At 38.8% G+C, this 20,811-nt stretch overlaps 1 protein-coding gene across 4 annotated transcripts in view; it reads right to left on the bottom strand.

The window, feature by feature from the left end:
- The window catches only part of LOC124147954 (adhesion G protein-coupled receptor L3-like), an 82,814-nt gene that overhangs the window by 11,161 nt on the left and 50,842 nt on the right, over positions 1-20,811 (bottom strand). For 2 of the 4 annotated variants that reach the window (XM_048399548.1, XM_048399549.1), the window contains exons 4-18: positions 17,391-17,497; positions 15,386-15,469; positions 14,676-14,849; positions 11,943-12,140; positions 11,137-11,243; positions 9,861-10,058; positions 8,727-8,910; positions 7,742-7,888; positions 6,434-6,702; positions 5,625-5,674; positions 4,614-4,737; positions 3,696-3,799; positions 2,708-2,810; positions 1,790-1,943; positions 626-692 (exon numbers count right to left, since the gene is read on the bottom strand). In XM_048399548.1, the coding sequence (XP_048255505.1) occupies positions 626-692; positions 1,790-1,943; positions 2,708-2,810; positions 3,696-3,799; positions 4,614-4,737; positions 5,625-5,674; positions 6,434-6,702; positions 7,742-7,888; positions 8,727-8,910; positions 9,861-10,058; positions 11,137-11,243; positions 11,943-12,140; positions 14,676-14,849; positions 15,386-15,469; positions 17,391-17,497 (2,070 nt within the window). The remainder of the gene's footprint in view (positions 1-625; positions 693-1,789; positions 1,944-2,707; positions 2,811-3,695; positions 3,800-4,613; positions 4,738-5,624; positions 5,675-6,433; positions 6,703-7,741; positions 7,889-8,726; positions 8,911-9,860; positions 10,059-11,136; positions 11,244-11,942; positions 12,141-14,675; positions 14,850-15,385; positions 15,470-17,390; positions 17,498-20,811) is intronic. The other 2 variants (XM_046518814.2, XM_046518815.2) reach the window with 2 other exon arrangements.

The following is a 20,811-nucleotide window of genomic DNA, read 5'->3' as shown; positions in this document are numbered from 1 at the left end:
TAAAAGTGCCATAGACACACTGACTTTACAAATATCATTCTTGTTTTCCATACTAAACTTACCGTATTCGACGTAATAAGCGCCCAGGGCGCTCTCAAAATTAGAAATAGGGGGCTCTTATTAAAATATTATTTTGGTGAAAAAAACCGGAGTTGAATTTAAATTTCGTGGTTTATGCTGCCAGCCTGAAATGTTTATTTATGGCAGATATATTTTTCCAGAATTTAATTGCCCATATAATGGTGCATATAACACAGTAGTGCGTATTATACGCGAATAAATAAGTCTTATTTACATTGATCAATCGGAAAGGGTGCTAATTGGGATTGTTCACGTGCCAATATATTAGCAAATATCGCCGTGGGCGCTTATTAGAGCGGGGAGCTTATTACTCGAATGCGGTACTTCATAGTGCTGACATGGTTGTAAAAACAACTAGCGTTGTATGTAAGGCTACTTATAAAATACAAAGAAAAAATTCGGAATTGCAATTCCAAACTTCCCTACATGAAACAAAAACCATAACTGTTTCAATAACATAGAGTAAATCCTTTTCAAAGATTAACATGAGGACATGTCTGATCAATGATGGTGCCTTATAACTAAAATCCAATGATGAACTCACTGAGCCTCGGTGCCATAGCCCTGGTGGTAAACGGCAGCAGAGATAGCCACGATCATGAGGGGGACGCCTGAAAAGATAAACATCCTTTTAGAATTTCATCTTTATCCCTTTCCATACAATAACAGAATTTCAAGTTGTATTAATTTATCAGCTAAGGTTGGGAACCTTAGTAATTAGTGTGAATCCTTGACTGGATCTCGGATAAACACTGATTTGAACATTATTTCAGTAACATCACAACATGCCAGATTGTTACCACTTCATATTATATCGCGCATGGGTATGGTGCTGACAAAACTCAAATCATAGAAAGGGTGAATTTGGGATTTGATCCCACCACCAACAGATGATGCAGCAAAGGGAAGCAACTCTGCACAGAGCAGTGCCTTAGACCACTGGGCCACCTGTTCCTGTGTGGTTGTCAGCTAGAATGGAAACAGTGCTCAGATGTGCTCCATAAACGTGGCATGGTTTGAGTGAAAAACACCATTTCTTGAAGCACGAGCCTAGTGATTACTGAAATTTGAAAAATCTAGTGGCCACACTTTTTTATTCAGTTTTCTAACAATGTTTACAATCACTAAAGAAACAAGTCAATTACTAAAGACAACACTTCGATGATCCACCTGTCTAATGTAGTGCAAGTTTTTGGTACACACTGTTTATCATTAAAATGAATGAATGATTATTGTTTTATGCCACAGCCACCAACATTGCAGTAAAATCACAGTGGCTGGTAAACAATCATGTCTAGGTGGAACAAACCAGTGTTTAAAAACATGAGCAACCATCAACGTTGTCAGGGCATGATGACATACACAGCCAGGTCACAAATTGTGACCACCCAATCCCCATTGAAATTGACTCTTACAGTAACCATGGGCTAGAGCTGACCTATTCAGCCTGAGTGAGTGAGTGAGTGAGTGAGTGAGTGAGTGAGTGAGTGAGTGAGTGAGTGAGTGAGTTGTTTTAGGCTGCTTTCAGCAATATTCCAGCAATATCACAGCGTGGGACACCAGAAATGGGCTTTACACATTGTACCCCTGTGGGGAATCGAACCAGGGTCTACGGCAGGACAGGCAAATACTTTAGCCACTAGGCTACCCCACGGCTCATTTAGCCATTTTTGTTTTAACAAACCGAATCCTAGGTCCTGCTGCTTACCATAGCCGAAGAGGTAATACCACTTGAGTCTGGACCTCTCCGTCTCGAACACCTCGATGAGCATGACGTACAACTGGACACCTTCCAGACACATCCAGGCGAAAGCCACTAGGAACAGGAAGTGGAGCAGTCCGGCGATGATTGAACACAGGATCTAAAACACAGAGATCATGGTTACTCAGTCATCTGTACTCAGACAAAAGATCAGATTCAAATCACTGATTCAAGCCAGTATTAGAGCTGTTAACTCTAACAGTAACAACTTATATAGGCACTGTTAACTCTAACAGTAACAACTTATATAGGCACTGTTAACTCTAACAGTAACAACTTATATAGGCACTGTTAACTCTAACAGTAACAACTTATATAGGCACTGTTAACTCTAACAGTAACAACTTATATAGGCACTGTTAACTCTAACAGTAACAACTTATATAGGCACTGTTAACTCTAACAGTAACAACTTATATAGGCACTGTTAACTCTAACAGTAACAACTTATATAGGCACTGTTAACTCAAACAGTAACAACTTATATAGGCACTGTTAACTCTAACAGTAACAACTTATATAGGCACTGTTAACTCTAACAGTAACAACTTATATAGGCACTGTTAACTCTAACAGTAACAACTTATACAGGCACTGTTAACTCTAACAGTAACAACTTATATAGGCAGAGGTTCTCTGTACACAGATTAACCCTTACTGAGGCACCCATGGTATTTTATCCCTGAAGCGTAAGAGTGAGTGAGTGTAATTCTACTTGGATTTTGGTTATCAAGGACAGCAAGCATAGTCTTAAACCTCTTCGCTTTACGAGCAATAAAAACCCTTGTCTTCCAATGGATGAATCAAGGCTTTCACTGCCAGGCCACTCAACAAGCATATAAAGAATCTAGGTGATATACATACCTTTAGATCTGTTTGACCAATTCCGACCACAAAAATAATCTCGGCCAACATGAGGCTGTACACCAAGTGTTTGTGGATGGTGGTTCGGTCACACTGGAGGTTCCTGGTAAGACGAGAAAGAGAAATATCAAAGCAACTGAAACAGCTTAAAATCTTTCATTTATAAAAGGCAAACATATTACAGCTATACTACAGAAGCTTAAAAAATAGTCAAATCATGACCCTACAAACCAATGATTTGGAGTAATGGGCAACAATCAACACAAACAACCAGGTCACACACTGAACCAACCTCAGCCCTGTACCAGCGTTCCACAAAGCGATCATAGCACTACGGCTGTCAGAAGTCTATGTTACCGTATGGGAGTTACGATGGTCTTAGCACTAACACTGCTTTGTGGAATGGGGCCCTGATCTCTAAGTAAGTTATTTGGGCGGTCGGGTAGCCTAGTGGTTAAAGCGTTCACTCGTCAGGCCAAAGACCCGGGTTCTATTCCCGACATGGGTACAATGTGTGAAGCCCATTTCTGGTGTCCCCCGCCGTGTTATTGCTGGAATATTGCTAAAAGCAGCGTAAAACCATACTCACTCACTCACTCACTCTAATTAAGTTGGCTCTCAGACCAAGCATTAGGAACTAGGACTTATTCTGCATGGATTTCTCACATGGGATCCTGTTTTGGGGGTAAGGTTTACAAATATATGGTCTTCCACTATGCAACTACAACACATTCACAAAGCAGCTATCTTGTGCATCAGATTTCCATATAATTTAACTTAAGTACAAGCAATTTAATTTCAGACAAATTCAAATAAGAATAGCAGACTAAAAACATACATAGTAATACCGATACAAAGACATATCATTTTGAAAAAAGCAATTCAATAATGACCATAACACTAAAACAGACGAAGCTTTTCTTCACACATGTCCATGTTCTCGGTAGAAACACAAGCAGGTGCTTGTAGCTATATGCGAGCTACTCACTTGAAGGCAACGAAGGTGATCCAGGTGAGGAGGAGGCAGATGATGGAGATGATGCAGCCCACGAGGGTGATGATGCGCAGAGACAGGATGTGGCCCGGCGACAGCTGCAAGGTGGAGCAACATTGTACTGGTAATGGGTGAACACTTGTCTTTGTTTGACTGGTAGATTGTTTGTTTGTTGATCATTGCTGCACACAGCAATATTCCAGCTAGGTGAAGTTTGTCTGTACCTAATCAAGTCAAACCAGATAATCTAGTGATTGATATCATGAGCACCAATCTATTGGTATACGATGACATTCATCAACCAAGTCAGTGAGTCTGACCACCTGATCCCCTTAGTCACCTCTTATGACAAAGACAAGAAAGGGTAGCTAAAGACCAATTCTTACATGGTGAACAGTGAGTGAGTGAGTGAGGTAGGTTTAACGCCGCTTTTAACATTATTCCAGTTATTCACGGCGTGTCAGCTTAATGTTGGCGGAAAGCCCGAAGTGATGCAGGTCTCAGACGTTTACCACTTCGGTGACACCCACGAGCACGGGTATGGTGCTGACAAACCTAGAAACATAATTGGGGCGAACCGGGATTCGAACCCACAATCATAGGTTTCTGGTGTGCCCAAGGGACGCAACTCTGCACAGCGAATCGCGGCGCCTTAGACGACTCGGCCACCTGTGCCCCCACATTGTGAACAGAGCTTAAGTTACTCAATGAATCCTTTCATAAAGTGATATGGTTTGATGAGTCGGTGCTCTTATATCATAATCAGTTCAGACACATCAAGGGAGATAACTCTAAAGTTACCTTGACTCATGATATAGCTTGTTGCAGATGTGATGATTCAAGTCAAAAATGTGTTAACTGCACTGAAATGTTCACTCAAGTATATGTAAAACTATCTCATCTCCTACAAACCTTGGTGCCAGTGATGTCCATGAGAACTGCGAAGTTGGTCAAGTGGTTGCACTTGCAGGTTGTATGGGTGTCGTTTGTCTGGATCATGCTGCAGCCATCTTGTGACCACTGCCCTCGCTTTTGACTGTAACAGACAAACATCCTCTCAATACTTCACTCTGGTTAATGTTGTGTACTATAGTACAGTGAAAAACTTGTTACATCTAGGGCTGGGGTGAGTCCAAATTTACAACCCGGGAACCGGCCTATTCCTGGGTACGAGCTGTATTTCGACCTTCACAATGCCATTTGTCAACTACATTATTCACATTCACATCATAAATAAAAACCTAGGTTTTTTTGTGTGTAAAATACTCATATTTTTTTTAAATATCACCATGGGGATGTCACTGTGAACGATTGTTTTTATTGTTACAGTTGTTGTACAATATCTCACGCGACGAACCACGGGTCCGGGTAGTCCTGTTGGTACCCGGGTCCTACTAAGTACCCACCCCGCCCGAGTACCGGAGTTACCCGTCCCAGCCCTAGTTTCATCCCCATTTTATTTGTCTGCTACCTATACTGTTATGAGCATATCGATCCAGCAGGGGATGATTCCCCTATATTACAAATTACACTGAGAAAATGTCTCAACATTACAAATGGCACTATAATAACAAAATCGAGACGTAGACTGGAATACACATAGTCCACTGTGCTTGTCTTCCTTTAATTGAGCAAATGTTGATCTATTTAATCATAAGTACAGGTCTGTAAAGGGAGATAACTCTAAAGTGTAGCAATGTCCAAGCTGGTTGGTTGGTTGGTTTGTTGTTTAACGCCGCACTCAGCAATATTCCAGCTATATGACGGCGGTCTGTAAAAACGTGAGTCTAGACCAGACAATCCGGTGATTAATATCATGAGCATCAATCCAGGCATTTGGGATCGATGACATGCATGCAATGTCCAAGTAGAAATACCTATCCTATAATGACCCAATGTATTTACAACAAGAGGTACTCTTACCTGTCATCCATCTTCCAGTATGAACACAGGGGGTTGGATTTCACTTCAGGCTGAAACAAACAAATTAATCAAACTCATGTTTAAACAGATCAAGAAAACTAGAAAATGTGAGTCTCAGCTATTCATGTTAAGCACATTGGTCGCCAGTTACAAGCTTTGATGCTGTGAATTCCTATGTTAAACACAATGTATCTACTGAACTAATACACTGACATAAAATGTTGCAGACAAATACAAATCGAATCGATTTATGGTTTTCAGGTTCTTTGGGAGTATACAAGCCAAGCTGCCAGTGAGGTTCTTGACAGTCACCATCTCATCCTAAAAGGTACCCAATCACTGCCGCAATCATGGTGTGAACACCAGAAATGGGCTTCACTCATTGCACCCATGTGGGGAATCAAACCCAGATCTTCAGCTAGACAAGCAAACACTTAACCAGTAGGCTACCCACCCCCACCCCACCCCTCTATTCTCATAGAGGACTATAGCATGTTTTTGTTTTTTGTTTGTTTAATGCTGCACTCAGCAATATTCCAGCTATATGATGGCAGTCTGTACATAATCGAGTCTGATCCAGACAATCCAGTGATTGATATCATGAGCATTGATCCACACATTTTGGATACAAAGACATGCATCAACTAAGTCAGCGAGCCTGACCACCCGATCCCGTGAGTCACCTCTTATGACAAGCATAGTCGCCTTTCACGGCAAGCATGGGTTGCTGAAGACCTGTTCTACCCTGGATCTTCACGGATCACTATAGATTGCACCAAGAAAAAAAGTTTGAATAAAATTCCACTCACATTTAAATGTTGCATAGTGTATTCGACAGGCTCAAAAAGCTTGACCTCCTCTCTGTTGTTGATGGACGCTGAGATGATGTTGGAGTTGACGACCTTCTCCTTCTTCTTCTCCTTCTCCTCCTCCTCGGGGGAAGTAACGATGATCTCATTGGACATGTCTGAGGTGCTTCGACCTCTGACCTCCTTCTCGGGCTGATCCTCTGACTGCATCCTGGGCTGCATGAACTGCTCCAGGTTGTTGTAAACAACGAAAACAACAGTCACCACACCTGTAATAAGAAACACACAAACGTTATAGAAAACAACAGTCACCACACCTGTAATAAGAAACACACAAACGTTATAGAAAACAACAGTCACCACACCTGTAATAAGAAACACACAAACGTTATAGAAAACAACAGTCACCACACCTGTAATAAGAAACACACAAATGTTATAGAAAACAACAGTCACCACACCTGTAATAAGAAACACACAAACGTTATAAGATCTTTGTCACCAGATTATTTTTCAAGTCCATACAGTTGAATCTAATTAGAATATAAATTCAATCACTCAAATCAAAATAATTAAAATAAGCCTTATCATTGATGTTTTTATCAATGTTTTTAAGTCCATGGGTATAATTTGAGCATATATTTTCTTAAAAATGAATTATTGGTTACTGCAGCAGTTATCCATTATATCTCTTGTTTGTAGGGTGATAAAATGGATTATTACAATGGCTGCTTATATCAAGAGCAGTGAATTACGATCTGAGAAACAAAACACTATCTCCTCTAACCAGGCTTTGAAACTGGTCATTAATAATTAATTATAGGGGAGGGGGGTGGGGCAAGATTTAGGGGTTGGGGGTGGGGGGATGAGATTGGGGTAGGGGGGGGTGATGAAAAAATAACACAGGGAAAGAGGGAGGTCGCCAAATGAATCCCAACTATAAAGGGGGGACTGAAAAAATGAAAAATGGTGGTCAGCAAAATATGATGCAGTCCCCCACCCCCCCTCCAATCCTCAACCAGTCACTTATTGTGTGTCATTGCATCCAAATGACATAAATGATTTCAAAGTAATGACACTCCCTTTTTACAATTCAATCCCTATTTTTTGGCTCAATCAAACAGAAAACTCTATGAACTAATTGTGAACATTCCTTGTGAAGGCACGAATCAATCTCACTTACTCACTCACTCACTCACTCACTCACTCACTCACTCATATTCTTCTTAATGAGATGATGCAAACGAATCACATTCTAAGCCAGATTCTCCTGTCCTCCCGGGGACCCATAAGACAGCCACGTCTTACCTTTTTTGGCTGCATTGACAAGGCTTCGAGCTGGGATGGAGATATGGTTTGACCTCTTATTCCATGAAGCATCCTCCTTGACCTCTTTGGATGGGAAGGTCATGGGTTCAATGCCACCAAGGACATTCTTCACGTTAACCTCCAACACTGAAACACATCGAGAGATCACATGATGTTTGTTGTTTGACACATTCCAGCGATACGATTGCGGCCTGTAAATTGTTCAGACCAGACAAACCTGTGATTGATATTATGAGCAATGGGAAATGATGACACGCAATCAACCAAGTCAACAATTCACCTAATTATAGATTGTTCCCCGACTCCCACCAGCGGACATCACACGATGTTTTCAGGGAAATGCAAAGTATTTGCAAGAAGACAGGGTAAAAACTTTTAACATACTTAATGAGGATGTATATGTCTTTTGATGAATAGGGGCTGTCGGGAAACCTAGAGGTTAAAGCGTTCGCTCGTCACACTGAAGACCTGGGTTCAATTCACGACATGGGTACAATGTGTGAATCCCATTTCTGGTGTCCCCCACATGATATTGCTAGAATATTGCTAAAAGCAGCGTAAAACCATATTCACTCACTCACTCACTCACTCACTCACTCACTCGTTCGTAACACATCATGAATACTGGTAAGACAAATGTACTTGTATATGGTTATTGTGAGCTACAGATTTGAAAAGCTTATATATGAGTTTATATATGAATGTTAATGGTCATTATTGGCACAAAAACTCAAAATGGCATTGAACTGCAAAAGTTCAATCAATAATCTCAATATTTCTTGATAGTTTTGTCATATAATTCTTTCCATATCATAAAAATGTACAGAGAGTCTCTTGAGATTTCTTTCTTCTAGTCTCTCAATGTCAATATTCTAACATACATGATTTTCAGAACCAACAGAAAATTTGACAATGTCCTGCATTCACCAAACTGTATGTTTAGATAATCAGTAACGGTTATTACCGAGATTCTCGCTGACCATGGTGCTGGCATCATTGACCTCCATGACCTCGGCTACATGGAAGGCGGACTTCTCCACGCTGATGATCAGTGAGGTCGCCGCCTCCTGGGACTGGGACTTCGGCAGCAGGTCCCACGACTTCTTCTGTTTCCGTGACAACAGGTTACTACTTGTGTTCACAAATGTCTGCAAAAGACAGATTCTAAATATGTAATCGCAAACACGTGAAGTAAATTGAAGTACTAACTAATTACAAAGGGGCTTCATAGCTGATTCTCCTGTAAGCTCAGTGTTTCCGCTGGCTTTTGAAACTGCCAGTCCTCGTGGACTGTCAACTCCAAAAATGACCAGTCCCCCCCCCCTAAGTTTTGTTAGTCCCAACTTTCAATAAATATAAAATGTATGAAATTTACCTGGTTTTAATTCCTTCAACATCATGTTCAATGCAATGATGTCATCTCTGCAGTAACATAGTTAGATCTACATGTCATTCACATAAAGTTCAGTCACAATTTTCTTTCTTATTTTTTAATATTTCGAGACAAAGTCACTGCACATATTTAACCTCAAAGCAAGGCAAAATGTTATTTCCTTCCACTAAAAGTAGACAAGGGGAAACCCTGATGGTAACAGACAAGCTGACTTCGTTCGAAAAAATTTGAATACTGCATATGTTTTGTTCAACAACAAAGATGTTTATAAGGTACTATATTTGCCAGTCCACAAGGACTGGCAGTCACATGAATTACCAGTCCAAGCCTAATTTTACCAGTAAAAAACTGGTAATTACCGGTAAATGGGAACACCAAGGCTACATAAAGAGAGGTTGAGTCAACTAACAGTTGGAATCTCATGAGTATTACAGTTATATCACGGCGTGTCAGCTTAATGTGGGAGGAAAACCCGAAGTGATGCAGGTCTCAGACGTTTACCACTTTGGTGAAACCCACGAGCACGGGTATGGTGCTGACAAGCCTATATACATAATCGGGGTAAACCGGGAATCGAACCCACAATCATAGGTTTCGGCCGTGCCCAAGGGGCGCAACTCTGCACAGCGAATCGCGGCACTTAGACAACTGGGCCACCCGTGATCCCGGATGAAGGATGAAGTGTTGTAATGGCACCAACCATACCTGAGCAAACTTCTTTATCTTCTTCCTGCGAATGGCAACTGGCACATCCTGAGCGGCTTCCATCTCCGTTCTCAAAGCCTGGTTCAGCTTCGGCAGCAGTTTTTGGGTTGTGCGTTTCAGATCGCCTGCATTGATCTCGCGTTCTGTCACGTTCTCCAACATCGTCATCACCTCCTGGGACGACGCATCGCCTTGGAGCTGTGGGGAAAACATCTTGTGTCAAAAACATTTTCTAAATAAATAAACTTTTCTGTGGCAAAACAGTGTGTTATTCAGTGCCAAGTTTCATTTATTATAAGCATAAACAAAAGGTTTTTATGTGGCAAGTTTGGTGCAAATGTCAGATTGCCTGACCACAAAGAATGTTTTCAACCTTAACACTGTGGAAACACCCATGTCTGTCTGAGTGCATGCACACCAGTGAAGGGCCCAAATTTAGTTGTGGTCTGGCCGTCTTCATCACACTTTCACATTTCACAGACGGACAACAATGCACCAACAGTAGTCATGGCGCTAGGATTGGTAAGATTTGTTTGTTTGTTGTTTAACACTGCACTCAGCAATATTGCAGCTGTGTGACGGCGGCCTGTAAATAATCAAGTCTGGACCAGACAATCCAGTGATTGACATCATGAGCATCAATCTACACAATTGGGATATGATGATATGCATTAACCAAGTCAGTGATCCTGACTACCCGATCCCGTTAGTAGCCTCTTACACCAAGCATGGATTGCTGGAGACAAATGCTCTTCCTGGATCTTCACAGAATGGTAAGAGAAACACCTCATCACCCCACTGCAAGTTCCATGGGTTACAAGAGGGCTCTGGGTGTTAGCTGTAATACCACAAAAGTTAAGAGGTCTACAGGCCAACATTGTAATGTGAGGTGAAATGGGGTTTAACGTCGCGTCCAAGATTATTGCACTTATATAGCAACGTGCATACACATGTATGTGTGTGTGGCTGCTTGTACTAGTCCGGACTGATGCCGATTTATAGTGCTAGCCCACTGAGATACCAGGCCACAGTTTAACATGAATACCCCACTCAGACACAGTATACTGACTCCTGGCCGACCAGTCCTTGCTTTAACCCCTTAATGCCCAGCGCCAGACAGGGTAACAACAAGTACCATCTTTTAACGTCTTTTGGTATGACGCGGCTGGGGATCGAACCCCGGACCTTCCGCTCTCTGGGCGGACGCTCTACCATTAGACCACGGAGGCGGTCCCGCCTACATTGTGGGGAATGACTTCATGAACTAGTTTCTCACCACTTCATCTATACTGGCATCAATCGTCTTCACCCAGGGAGAGACACATTCACTGAGGTCAGGGCCGCCCACCCAGCCTCTCTCACTGCACAGCCATCTCGCAGTGCCTGCACAGGAAGACGGAGAGGGTACATACATATTGGCTACAACCAGAAAGTATGGAATACTAGAACATCCATTACCAATACTCAGGAACATTAATTATGAAGGGATGACATTTTATCATCCAAAACTGGTTCCCACAGGAGATATTGCTTGGATGAGATCAAGCGATATCTATACTGTAGATATCGCTGCAATGAAATTACATTACAATGCTTTGCAGACCATTCTGACGTCACTGGTTACCATGACGTCACAATCAAATGACATCACTAATGGCTCTGCTACAGAAGCTGTTAGCAGTACTTTTTACACTAAAGACACTGCTAATTACTGTCTACAAATTGGAGAAGTTGGAAGAATGATGTTGGATGATAAATAAAATCTCACCCTCGTGTCTTTTGATATCAAATATATCAACACTCGTTGATAAAAGTGGCAAAAATCCTCGGCAAGCCTCGGAATTTTTCCACTTTTATCAACTCGTGTTGATATATTTGATATCAAAAGACACGAGGGTGAGATTCTCTATTTCATTCATGAACTGGAAACAAAATAAGGAAAATACAGTATTACATCATCTATACTATTTTATCATTTTACTCAAGCAGCACCATGGGCACTTCATGCAATATTTAGTATTGATGGCAGCACTGTTTTGGCCCTATACCAGTATATTGTGACCATGTTCATTCAGGGCCTACCAATAAGCTCCCCAGGGCAAGCTGCCTTTGCCCATCTTCCAATGAGAGTTGTTGGCCATAACACCCCCTCAGCCCTCACGGTCTTGCACACCCGAATATTGTATGGTCGGTTTGTGGTTGGCGGTCGAGGAGGAAGAGTTGTCTCCCTTCCACTACTAATCTCAGCTGGTGGTAGCGTTGGCTTTCTGGTGTTATTTCCTGAAGATAAAAAGCAAATACTTAGATAAAAGTGTTTTCTTTCATATTTTAAATATCTTAAATATTTTTTATATTTACTGCTGCGATTGATACAAAATAATAAAATTATTCATCATGATTCAGTATGATTTCCGGGAACAAAATATTAAATTAACAAAAAGTGATGAGATAGTTAAGGATGTTTTCGACATCATTGCTCAGAAAGTGATCCTCTTTACTCATTGATACAGAATGGAGATCAATTTCGTTTTACTTATAAAATCCCTTTTTTGTTATAGTGTTAATGAAAAAAAAATGAAAGAAATTTGTTCTTGTTAGTTCAGAGGAATTTTTAATATGTGAAAAAAGTGAATATTATTTATATTAATTAGAAGATATTAGAAAAAAGATAATATTAAAGAAAACATGTCGAAGACGTGTGAACACAGTGTTACAGTGAGTGCCCTTAATAAAATACAAGTTGTGTTGGTGAAACTATGCTGTACAAAACAACAAAACTTAAAGCACTAAATTTGTAAATAATTAGCAAAAGAAAACTGTTCCCCAAAATATAAAAAAAAAAATTCCACAGGCAAAATTCCATAAATAGTTAAAATAAAATACCAGTTCCCCTCTGTGTAATAGGTTAGATTGTTGTTACATCAAGTGCTACACAAAACCAATACAACCATATAGAGACCCTGTATATCACAGTACATAAAGCTGTGTGTATATGATCCATATCATCCTGGTTAAATATAACTGTTAACTGTTGGCAAGCTTGGCTACACCTCATGACAACTGATCATATATAATATTTATACCTGTAGGAAATACATAAGTGATGTGATTAGATGTCTGCTCATCTGTTTGAAATTGACATGATATCAACATCTAGTGTTTATATGGCACACAGGAAGCAAGCACATGCTGTGGTCATGCTATAATGTGGTACATCTACATAACATAGAACAGAGAGTGCAGTGACGGTCACACCTACATTTTAGTCATGGTCCCTTGGAAACACTTTTCAAAATCTCATTCTTAATTAATTGAAAACCAATCATCTTTTTTTATTCTTAAAAAAAACATTCATTTATTTATCATGTTTAAATACCATACAAATTGTATTTCCTCAAGCACAAAATTAATTAGTGAATATCATTTATGCTTATACAAGCTAGTCTGTTATGGATCATAGTGCTTCATTCAAAGGAACCATTTAGCACCAAAATGTATTATTCACAATTTAGTACTCTATTTAACAAGTACCACAGTCAAGAGGTGCAACATAATTTGTGTTTCAAGGGTCAGAAGTTGCTTATTCATGATCTTAACTTTAACTACTTTAGCTCAGATTGTTTTCATAGAATATCCTCGATTATCTAGCATATCATATCTCAATTCTATAAATAGCCTGGACACATTCGTTAGGGAAGTGACATCACTTCTCCACATCTCTAATTAGTCACATCCCACAAAATGTCTCTTTCACTTCCGTGAAATTTGAAAGGATGGTTATTTTTAGAATTGTGTAACTCGAAATCTAACTTGAAACAAAGTTGTGGGTCCAGGGACCCGTTCCGATCTTAGCACTAAGATGATCTTAACTCTCATACTGCATCATAGACGTGTGACAGTCATAGCAGTAAGATTGCTTTGTGAACCTTCCACAATGCCATCTTAGTGCTAAGATGATCTTAACTCTCATACTGCATCTTAGACGTGTGACAGTCATAGCAGTAAGATTGCTTTGTGAACCCTCCACAATGCCATCTTAGTGCTACAACTATCATAAGTCTATGTTAAAGTGTGGGAGTTATGATGACATCTTAGCATAAAGCAATCTTAGCGCTAAGATGATCTTAACTCCCATACTGCATCATAGACGTGTGACAGTCATAGCAGTAAGATTGCTTTGTGAACCTTCCACAATGCCATCTTAGTGCTACATCTATCATAAGCCTATGTTAAAGTGTGGGAGTTTTGATGATGACATCTTAACATTAAGATATCTTTGTGAGACAAGGCCCAGGGTACTTCCATAATAGAATGTCGAGTTTATATACTGGGCGGGTTGCTGGATGATCAAGGATATTCTATTACACAATAGGACAAAACACAACATTAATAATGCTCATTAATTTGAGGTGGAGTTTAGAAGCAATTACCTCTTTGATAGCTTTTCTAAATTGGAATTTCCTAAGCTACAGTTAATTATAACTGTGGGAATAGGGTGTTTGAGATATTGGTATGTATATGTGCCACATTCAGATGAAGAAACGAAACAAGCACAAAAGTTCACATGTTAGCAATACGCACAGTGATTAGTGGGTTTGTGTCATTAACAAGACAAACATTTGATGACATGCTAGTTCAGGGCTTGTGACTAGAAAAAAAGGTCTGCACATAGCATAATCATCATCTTATTTCACTAGATAATTGACCGGTGACATGCTTTGTCAGGGCTGGTAAAAGAAAGAGGAAAGGCCCTTACTATGCATAGTCATTAAAAACTTGTCTCACCCACACATAGAGAAAACACCTCAAACTTACTAGGTAGAACCATTGACGATGTTTGCTGGGTGGGGGTGGGGGATGGGGTGGGGGTGGGGACGGAGGATATAGGGGGTGGGGGATGAGCAGTGGTAAGAGCAGGGGTAGTTGTTGTCGAAGAGGGGATGGGGGTGGTGCTGGGGGTAGTAGTAGTAGTAGTTGTTGTGGTAGTCGCTGAAAAAGGTTGCCAGATATGCTTATAATCTCATTATTTCATGAAATCATGAACCTATCAAAATCCTTTTCATTACTAAGGTTCAAAGATTGAGATTTACTATAATTAAGTACAAGTCTCCTAATAATCTGTTTCAAAATGGCTACTTGATAAATAGAATAAAATCAAACAAATGTTTACTTGGGATATTTAAAAAATAATGTCCATATAATAATTCAAAATATAAACAACAAAAGCAATACATGACTCCTACATTTCATAAAACATCTAGAACCTTAGCTTCAGCTGATAGGAGTCAAGAGAAACGTCAGCAAAGTTATGAAAGAACAACATTTTTCAACTTTCTCAGTCCAGCTTGTTCAATTCACACCATCAATAAAAGTGATAGACTGTAAAAACACACATAGAACCATGCATTGCCTCATTTCATACAATTCAAAATAACTGTAATTACTTTCAAGCACGTCCACGTATGCTATATTGATGTACGTTTCATGACCTTGTACATCTGGGGGGTAACATGTATGATACTTACTGCTTGGCTCTGTAGGTATTGTACTTTGCGTTGTAGATGATGTTGTGGCAGACGTAGGAGGAGAAGGGGGTTTTGGAGTATCAACTGAAATAGCAGGAAAACAAAAGGCATGCCAGCATGCTCTAAAACTCAACAGAAGAAACCAAATATCTCATTCAAAAGATTGGCATCACATAGTCTTATAATGAAATATCTCATTGACAAGATTGGCATCATAATATATTACATGTATTATGAAATATTTCATTGTTAAGATCTTCTTTTGTATCAATGTCATTTCTTTCATTTGATCATATATAAACCGAAAATTAACTCACATGACATTTGAATAAACACTGCAGAATAATTATATTCAATGGTAAAAACACAATTGATGTTTATGTGAGAAAACTCCACAGTAATGCCATTGTTCTCGAATATATATCACAAGTATATATAAAAATCTGTTGAAATTATTGGGTTTTCATCAGTCATACAAGATAGCAGTCAAAGGTTACTATTGTGTAGATCTACAGTTATTACCATCAAAAGATAACAAAGAAGAGGCTAATTAACAGACAAATTTAACAATTTGTGAATCAGAATTTCAAAAATCATTATTAACATAAAACCTTTCAATAAATCAGGTAAGTTTTTCTGGATAATAATACTGAAATATTTGTCCTCACTTTCAATAAAGATTCACAAAGGGTTAAGGTGTCCATTTTCCCTACCAAGGGAGATAATTCCTCATACCATAGCGGTTATCTGCATTCCAAGTTGACAGCTTTGACACTATCTAATCTACAATTGTCATCATTCCCATGTCAGCTACTTCATTCCAATGTACAGCAACATGCTCAAATGCACGCACAATGCAACCCTACATATTCCCCCTGAGAAAGGTGTGATGCAGTAGAGCGTACTTTCTCTACCCACATCAAATAGGGCAAACGTTTGCTTGACAAGATCTGCTATGCATGTGGATCAAAATCTAATAAAATGTGCACAATAATTTATGAATTACAGACATTTTGCAACCATATGCAAATATTTATTCTTTATAGTGTGGTATCAAAGAAAGATTATTTGGATTTGCCTCAATACTATTTCTAGATCATGAAAATAAATAGACTTGTTTTGTTTTGGAAAGATCAGTTTTGACTAAATTTCAAATGCATTCACATCAGCTGATTTTGTTAATTAAAATTAAATTTTGAAAATAAATTAAAGGTGTAAATTTCCTTTTAATTCGCACAAAAATCCATGAGATTGTGGGGACATATTGAATAAGTATCCTTCAGGTTACAGAAATACATATGATGTTGTAAGGGGTCAGATTTGAATTCGTGCCTATGGTCAGGTTCCGAAAGAGACAAAATTCACCTTAGTGCCCAATGGTCAATAGATTTATTTGAACAATGCTTGTTTAATGTAATGTTAAACCCACCCATTATCATGTGACATCCCTGTTCTGGGGTAATGGAACACTTCACATAGTCTGGTTCTTGGTTGTAATTGCGTAGCGTCACCTTTCTGACTTGTAGAGATTCTTGTCATTTTTTTATTAAGATGATTCCAATTTTAGCCAAACACTAGGTTGCAATTTCCATTTTATTCACATATGTGCAGTTGGACTGTTAATTGGTGCTATATTTTCAATTTATTTTAACCATATCAAACCCAAAAAATGAAAAAATAAAATCTGAAAACCTGATCGCAAGCCTTTAAAGAGGGCTTTACTTTGATCTATCTAAAAAATCTTTCCGTCAAGTAATTTCCATGTTCATTTCAGTTTGGGCGGATCACTGTCTAAGTCCTCATCTGTTAAGCCCTCTTCTGCAATGACAAGTTACAGGCTGTAGACATAGCCGTCAATCACTGTCAGGGACACCGCTGGATCTGCTCACTAGATTCAGGTAATAACAGTCTGTTCTTTTCAGATATCAAAACACGTAATTTACTTACCTTTCTAACTCCCCTATTTCTACAATGTATATACCTGAGACGTCTAACGAGTACTCACCAGGTTGGCAGTAGTATTTCACCTCTGCGTATTTACTAGTATCGGGGCACGGGTCCCCGAAAACATTATTATTGGCCATCATTTCACACTGTCGTCTCCCATCACACCTAGAGCAAGAAAATTCACATGCAGTTAAAAAAGCACTATGGCATGACAATGGATAAGTAGAATGTATTAGTTCAGCGACATTAGATACTTGAGATTTGGAAGAGGTCTAAGACTATCATCTTCCCGAGGCAAGAGAGTTACCTGACTATAAAAGTCCAGTTTCCACCCTTGCCGAACTAGGCTGGTATCATGGAGTTACATTTTGGCTGGACTAACGAGTCTATGCATAGTCCAATCAAATTCGCGCACCGAAATCGAAATCCGGTTCGTAAACTGTCGTGCAGGTTTCGTTCGATTGCAGGATTTGCAAAGCATGTGCACAGCCAACTCGTTGTCAGCAGATATTTCCAAATCTCTTCATGTTTTTAATCAAGGTGCTCACGTGATTTGATGCTTTGGCGATGTAAGACCCCTTTTATCACAATAAAGATTTTGATAATCGATCAGATCGTTTTGACTGGGCGCCACCATTTTGTGTGAAGCAAACGCAAGTGATACGAGAGATGGAATCTGATTGGTCCATAGGAGAGGCTTAGAAGGGACATAACTGGTAATAGGCACTGGTGGCGCTACGATCGAGCCCAGTAATTCCAGCCTAGTTCGGCAAGGGTGGAAACTGGACTTTTATAGTCAGTTAACTCCCTTGCCTCGGGAAGATGAAGACTATCAGCTCACTCAAATTCAGTGGTATACGAGAACAGTGAGCTGATAAGCTCACTGTTCTCGTATACCACTGAATTTGAGTCCAAGGAGTTAAATAGATACTTGTTGCAGTTAATTCTATATAGTTCTGATGTCTTCAATAGATTAGTTCTATTGGATCTGATGGTAACCGGATTCTCCACAAAACCTTCCCACATACGTATGATACGTCTAAGTGTGCATTTCAAGGTGCCACCTTTAGAAAGGTACAACTGAATAAACTATGGAGACAATCCTATTTCAAGTGTGTGAAAATTCACTGAGTACTTTTAAATGAAACTAATTTTGAAAAATATTTTGAACAAATGTTTTATGCAAACATATAGAAATAAACAAGAACTGTTTATCAAATGAAAATATTAACAAATTCAACATAATTTAAATGTCTGATAAAAAAGCATAATCAAATTGTTATTAAATGAAATAAAATCTGAAAGTACATACATGTATTCTAATTAAATGAAATTATTTAAACTTATTATGTCTCTAGAACTTATTATGTCTGTAACACTTCATTCATATAAAGCTGGTTTAGAGCCATGAAAACTGTTCTTAATATTTCTATAAACTAATAACAAAACAAAAACAATATTTGAATTTGAATGCTTTGAATACTTAAAATCAAAAATGAAATATATAATCCCAGGTGACAAAAGTCCTTGCACACCATTTTGTAAACATTCACTTAAACAGAGAAAAGTCTGATTGATAAGCTGTCATCATCTCCTATTTCATTTGATATGTCATAATATGTTTCCACGAAACCTGAACGTGAGAGCATTCAGTGACAGCCATGTCTGACATGCTAGTGTTTATGCAGTTATTTGTGTGAGTCACTTCACTATTCCGGATATAGCAGGCTGAAATGAACATGGTCATCACTAAAACAGACATGACTTGGTATGACACAGAGAGAAATATACATACACAAGTGATTGTCAAATGTGTATCACTATTGGTTAGAACAGCAAAACATATAGGCTTGCCTGCTCATGCAAAATGCAGTATTTCATAGCAGTACTTATGTCAACATTCATTTTACTATATTTGTTAGCATTTTAACAATTCTGTGGAATTCTAGCCAAAAAGTATTTCTTTATTATATTAGAAATAAGAAATTGTCATAATGCATATAATCAATTGCCAGAAATAAATTAGACATGAAAACAATGATTTCAATATTCCTGTTTTTTAAAGTCCCTTTGAAAGAGATTTACTTTAATTCTTTTCTAATTTTTTTTTCAAGTGGCTTCTAAATATGAAGACAGAATTCCACAGAGATGGTTCCACATTAACAACTGGCACTACCTGCATCTAAGATACATGTAACACACATTCTCATCCCAGCATCTCTCACCAAGTTTACCGACACAGGCATATTCGACTTTGAGATATTTGAGAGTTTCGTTGCACAGGTCGTCAAAAAGTGCATCCGACGCCAATATGACACATGACTGCTTCCTGTTACATCTATGCAGCACAATTAATAATAAGTCATAGGTTTGTTTAAATACCAAACAAAATCTTTTCTAACACAAAACAAATTAACAATATAACAGGGCATACCACTGGATATCATATTTCCAAAATGGACACTCCATTGATATTATATGATTACTGTATTTACTTCAGTACAGTGCCCACTTTTTTCCACTACAGATGTGTAGGGGTGAGTGAGTTTGGTTTTACGCTGCTTTTAGCAATATTCCAGCAATATCATGGCGGGGGACACCAGAAATGGGCTTTACACATTGTACCCATGTCGGGAATCGAACCAGGTCTTGGGCGTGACAAGCGAACGCTTTAACCACTAGGCTACCCAACCACCCCTACAGATGTGTAGACCGATGCACATAATACACGCCTACATAGTGTCTTGATTATCACATTAGGCCTACCGTGAGCACATAACACTGGAAATACCATGTCAACAAATCAGTACTAATCATGTTATTATTAGAAAACCATGATCAAAATATTACATTATCTTTTTTCCATAAATGTTTTTCTCATTTCCAATAAATATATAAAGTGCCTGTGGCTGGCAAATTTGGAAAACAAATGTGATACTCTTCAAAATTGGATTTGTATAAATGTTCTTATTCTCATAAATATCCTGAGAATTGGGAAATTTTAAATTCAAATTGAGAATTGTTACTGTCATTTGCAACAGACTTGGGGCTGAATATCAGACTCTGAGCAGGTTAAGATAAACCTGAGCCAAAACACACTTACAAACAGAAAATCAAATACACAAATATGCACTAATTAGCCTGAGTTTTAACAAACCTAATTTGGCACAGCTCAGAACATATGCCTGACCAACAATGCCTTAGCTTTTTCAAATTGGAGTATTTATATTCCAAATAGTTGTGTTATGATTGCTGCTCAGTCCTCAACAGGATGTGTTGTAGCATCCGCCTCCATTACAACAGAATTGGCAATCACATGTGCCACGATCAAAGTCTCTGATATCAAACAGATCAGATGAAAGAACGCTACTAAAGTCTGAAATCTTTCAGCAATAATGTTTTTATGAAGGTGATAAATATTATTATTTCATAAGGCAAATATTCTCCTTTAATTCCAGTGTCTTAAATCTTTAAATTTG

The sequence above is a fragment of the Haliotis rufescens genome, unplaced genomic scaffold, assembly GCF_023055435.1.
Source record: "Haliotis rufescens isolate VD_foot unplaced genomic scaffold, xgHalRufe1.0.p SCAF_2, whole genome shotgun sequence".
Classification (NCBI taxonomy): Eukaryota; Metazoa; Mollusca; class Gastropoda; order Lepetellida; family Haliotidae; genus Haliotis; species Haliotis rufescens.
Note: the sequence above shows the minus strand (reverse complement) of the source record. Positions and strands in the feature narration are given on the sequence as shown.